Raw genomic sequence first — 5834 nt, forward strand, 5'->3', positions numbered from 1 at the left:
AGAAACAGAATAATACTATAATAAATATACTGAATAAGATTAAGAATATTGTGTGCAAACAAGTGGATACCTTTTATTATAAAATATTTGGACAAACTTGTTCACATTTAAAATATAAAGACATGACAGACTTGAAATTAGATGACAACATTATAAAAAAGATCTAGTGAATACTTAAGTTAGTTTCATTAAAGAAGCTGATCATAACCAGCAAGACTCTTCTTGTAATACAATCATCAGTGAAACCTAGTAATGAGATGTTTGCTAAGTCAGATCCAGAGCAGCCTCTACAACATGCAGATCCATCAGAGAATGAGACTGTTACAGAAATTACAGAAGATAATCTGAAGATATCAGATAGTTCACATAAATCTTTACAAGACTTCACTCTTTTTGTCAGAGTTCTAACACCAGATACACTACTCATTATTGAGTGTGAACATATAAATCTTGATAATTTGCTCTTGACAGATCTTGGCAGCTTGCCATCTTCAGATAAAACAGACAACAACAACAAGAAAAATAAGGCACCAGAAGATGGAACAGAAAATAGTAACAAGGAAATTAAGAAATCAGATACTAGCAATTAAAAGTATAAAAGTCTGCTTCACACACAGCCTCTGTATAGCACCAAGAAATTAAGAGTTTCTGAGAATTTATGATGTACTTTAGTTTTTTACACATCTAAATTGTAGCTTCATGAGTTTTTACAAACAATGAGAATGCTACTAGCCTTGAAATTATTTATTTTAATATATAAAGTTAGAACTTCCAGACAGCTAAGAGTATAAAGTACTGGCAGAAGTGGCACTGTGACTTGGTAAGCAAAAGAGATAATGAAAGAATGATTTGGTAAAGCCTGGCAGGAGCCATTACAGATAGAAGAACTCAACCAGAGCTAATTCAGAGCAACAAGAAAATCAAAAATGTGGCCTGGAGTAAAACCAGAGCAATTATGTGGTGCCAAGAGCACTATCTACAGCGCGAAAAATTATACTAAAATTTGTGGGGCATGGAGGGCCTGATAGGGATTTGCTGATAGATGGAGATATAGCTTTAGAGAAACTTACTCAAAAGCAGAAGAAGATTTTGATGCTTCTTTATTAGAACTAGGCTGGTATTCAGAACCAGGACAGGATCCCATTTCCCACTGAAGCTGGTCTTGGTCCTGAATTTAGAACCAGCCAGGATCCCAAATATGAAATTTCAGTCCCATGTTCTATCTCATCCAAGAGCTTGAGATCCTATTCCTATCCCTATCCTATAAATTATTTCCTGGCCTCATTCTCAAATAGAAAATTATGTCCCACATTTCATCTCAGCAGAGAAGATAGATTCTCATTTTCTTTCCTGGCTGGATCCATATTAGGACCAGAATGGGATTGGGTTTCCTAGTCCTATTGTGTCAAATTCATAGAGAAGAGTCAAACTGATCAAATTTTGTGTGGACTGTTACCAAATTTTATTACTTTTTTGATAAAGATGGAACCCTTAGAAAAACTAATTTGATTGTCAAAACTCAAAAGAAACAAAGTATTAATACTAATTAATAGCTGAAGCCAGCAAACAACCAGAAACTATCTAAATAGCAAGTTTATCATTATTATTATCATCTTCATCATTATCATCATTCTCTTCCTTCTTCTTTCTCTTCTTCTTCTTCTCCCACTTCTTCTTCTTCTTCTTTTTCTTCTTTTTCTTCTCCTTCTTCTTCTTCTTCTTCTCCTTCTCCTGCTCCTCCAGAACTGGCTTTGTGAACCAGACAGGGGCTCTAATACCTGCCATTTGATGGGCAGAGACCCTGATAGCACCAGAGGGAGATGAGAGGCAGTAGTGGGCAGTGGTGGTGGTGGTGAAGTAGTGGCAGTGGTAGTTGGTGGAGCAGAGGTAGCACACAGGCAGTGAGTAGTGGTGGCAGGGGTGGGGTGATCAGGCACATTAATCAGGCTGAAATAGTTTGATTCAATCTTGGCACTAATGCCAAGCACAAGCTTTATATTATCAGTGTTAACTATAACATGCTTACAGTATGCCATTGCTATAACAGAGCCTATATTACTTAGTATAATTGTTGGTGCCATTACTAATAATAACTTACACTTAAATAAAGTGCACAAGATTGCTTTAGTTATCTTCTGAAGTAACTTAATAGTAGTACATTGTCAGTGATATTCATCTTCTTGATAATAGAATAAAGTAATTTTCTGAATCAATTGCTGAAACAGAGCCACCAGAAAGATTAGCTCAGTAAAGCTCTGAAAATGGCAGATTTTCTTAATGATATCTATTTTCACTAATTAGCATCAAGACTGTTACCAGAAATTATTACTTTTTGATATATAAGTGCCAGTCTTCCAATTTTAAACAGGGGGGCAGAGACAGAGGTTCTTCTAATTAAAGTTGGTCAGATCAACATTTTTATTAACTTTACACTAATTACTCTTCTTCAAAGTCTATTCTTTTAATATGGTCTTGTGCTGCTCCTCTTCAGCTGTGTAAAATGGACATGCATGGGGAAAACTAACATCTTGTCAGTAAATAATATGCATCAGAGTAGTATTCTGCAAGCACTCATCTCTTAATGTGACTTATTATGACAGTGCAGTTCATCATACAGAGGGACATTGAAGAGCAGTAAATAAAAAGAAAGAGAGAGAAAAATTATTAATGTTAGCTTTGAAGAGAAAAAAGAAAAAGAGAAAGAGAAAGAGAAGAAAAGAGAGACTAATCTAATGTTATTATTCTATAGCCAGTATAGCAACAATGTATTGAGCTTGCCTATAGCAACATGCCTATAGAATGTAAACAATATGTATAGTAACCATTCTACAGTAGTTGATTAATACACTTTATAATCCCATTATTCTGTAGCCAGCATAGTAATAACACATTAAGCTTGTCTATAGCAATATATCTGTAGAATGTAAACAATGTGTATAGTGGAGCGGGGTACAATGGGATGCCTCATCAAGGTAGGCAAGTTGGTTGATATGGTGAGAGCGCAAGAAAGGTGAAAAATCACAACCTAGTAAGGGTATAGTTGAGTAGTAAGTATAGAGATAGATATATCCTAACAGACACCTAAGCTTGCAAGGAGTAATAGTACTAAAGAGCCCCATACTAATACAGGCAGCTCAAATGAGGAACAGTAGCAAGTTTCATAAACAAGAAATCTTCATATTCTCTAACTAATAACCAAACTGGTAGTAAGGAATGGGTGTGTAGAAAAGAGCAATGATGCATGAAGATAATAAGCAAGAAGCAGGAGCTACAGATAGTTTATATAACTTAAGAATAGTAGCTTGGGATGGTTTGCATCTCAGACTGGAACAATCTTTGTTCTAATAAGATATCAGAATCCCCACTATATTTTCTCCTGGCCTTTAATGTTGGTGTCCCCTGACAACAAGCAACATATAAAATAAAATAAAATCAATTTAGTAAAATAAGAGAATAATAAATAGTAATGAGCAGTCTGGTAAGAAAAAACATAGAAAATAAGAATAAGAAGAGTGATAGCAGTAATTCTTAATAGTAATCATCATAATTCTCTTCTTCCATCAAGTTCTTGAGAGAAGAAGAAGGCTGAACTGATGCTGGGTCAATATTATTATGCACACAATGTCAATAGAATTTATTACCAAAAGCTTTCTTTTCAATTTAGTAAGTCTTGACAATGGCATCCAGAGCAATTCACATGGCCTTTAGATACTAGTTATTAATGAAGTCCTGAGCCTTTTTGTCATCAGAATCAAAGAGAATATTGAGTTCCTCAATTACCACAGGGTTATCCCACTTAATTCATTCTACCAGGGCATCTAATATAGCTCCTAAGCCTTGTAATTGAATAGTGGTAGGGAATTGATATGGAACTGATGTGTAATGATTTGAATGACTGGATGAAGACAAAGACTCTGGAACTAGATCTCTATATGTAGCAGAGAGCTGGAACCATGTACCAGCTTCATTAACTTCTAGATGTTCATGGTCCTCTTGGATTGCCACATACCAGAGTAGCATAGTGTGTCAGACCTTCTTGCATGGACCATAAACTTCATAAGGTAGCAGAGGGCTTGTAATTCAGACATCATCAGGTTCACAAATAATATCAGTCCACCTAATATCAAATTTTCTTTTGTTGTTCTTGGTATACATTGTATCTTTAATGCAGTGAACATAGCCATCAGTAGATAAGTCTCATTCTTCAACTAGTCTCCACCAATTCTCTAGATGGTTATGCATTTCTGGCAAGATTTCTGTACAGTCACTGGGCTCTTCTGCAGTTAAGGTCAAGGATTCTTGTATTATGTTAATGCCTCTTCCAGTAGTAATAGCATCTGGAACATTGATATCAATATGGCAAAACCCAGTTTTATCCCCTGGCTTAGCATACTTGGTGTAGTATAGATAGGAGATCAATTTCCAAGCCTGATTGGGTCTTGTCAGTACATATTATAGGTAGTACACAGAGTTCTGGTGCATAAGTTGTTGGCTGATACTGTAATACATTGTTCTCAACCATCCATAATTATCACAACCTCTCATCATTTGCTGATGATGGTAGTACATGTTGTATTCACCATTGACCCAGGTGAGTACTGTGATGGTGGTGCCTTGTAACTTATCATTCCACCAGTGTATTAGCTGGGGAATAACAACAGATCCAGTTGTTTCTCATTCCTTCCAAAGATCACTGGTGGTGAACTTGTTAACTCCAGTTATTTGTGTGTATTAGTTGAAGTCAAATGTTCTCATGTTTGTGACCAGAGGGATAATTAGCTGATGTTTGAATTTGTAAATGCCTAAAGCATCTTCAGCTCTAGCTGGTCTATTTGCCAAACAGAATCAGAGGTAGGTGCTGTCATCAGTCTTCACTGAGCTAATATTGTGATGATTCCTATGAATGTAAGCTAAATGGTTGAGAAGCTCCTCTCTATTAACTGTGTGAGTCTGTAAATCAAGTTTTGAAGCCATTAGTTTTGCATGGTTATAGTATAGGTAGATATCAGCTTTCTTATTGCTAAAGGCCTTTTCTAATTGCTCCAGAATGCAAATAAGCTCCAATTCTGAATGTGTTTTAGTACTCTTTATCTTTTGGAGAAGCTGCTGTTCGAAACCACAGCAATGGCAAGTACCAGAGTGTACTGCCATGACAGATTCTTCTCATTTATGTCAGGGTATTTCCTCATCACTTTCAGGAGGAATAACAGACTCATCTTTGTCACCTAGGCCTTGGAGGTGTAGCAGTCCTATTAAGTTGGGCGACAAGAGTTTTTGCATCGATTTCCAAAGTAAAGGGCACTCCATATATATGGTGTCAGAATTTCTTGAAGGCTTTCAAAACAGCTTTGCATTCTTGTTTGCCAGCATCATATGTTCTCTCTGAATCATTCCATACTCCAGATTCATATCATGCAGAATGTCAAGCTCCTCATTGCTCCTGAATAATGCATTCTCCCTATCCAAATCCACTGGCATCAACAGCCACAGTGATAAGCAAAGGATCTTGTTTATAATTGATTGGAAGAACAATAGAGAATGAATATAACTTTTCTTTCAAAAGCATAAAGATGTCATTTTGCTCTTCAGTCCATATCCATATAACATTTTATTGAAGCAGATAATGTAAAGGTTTGGTTATCCAACTATAATGCTCTATAAGTATTCAGAAATATCCAGCAAGCTCTAGAAATTCTCATAATTCTGTAATGCTTGTAGAAGTAGACCAATTTACAATTTTAGCCACTTTAGCTTCCTCAGGTTGTCATCTATCATAGTCACAGACCCATCCAATGACATTGACTTCAGACATACAGAATTAAGATTTGGTGCTG

General features: G+C 36.0%; 1 protein-coding gene across 1 annotated transcript; it reads left to right on the forward strand.

Annotated features, from left to right (window-relative positions):
* Positions 1 to 257: 257 nt before the first annotated feature.
* Positions 258 to 590, forward strand: D8B26_000673 (uncharacterized protein; the record flags this gene model as incomplete). Its single annotated transcript, XM_066123304.1, has 1 exon — positions 258 to 590. One exon carries the CDS (start codon positions 258 to 260, stop codon positions 588 to 590), a length of 333 nt encoding a protein of 110 aa, XP_065979378.1.
* Positions 591 to 5834: the final 5244 nt, after the last annotated feature.

This window comes from Coccidioides posadasii, chromosome 1, assembly GCF_018416015.2.
Source record: "Coccidioides posadasii str. Silveira chromosome 1, complete sequence".
Lineage (NCBI taxonomy): Eukaryota > Fungi > Ascomycota > Eurotiomycetes > Onygenales > Onygenaceae > Coccidioides > Coccidioides posadasii.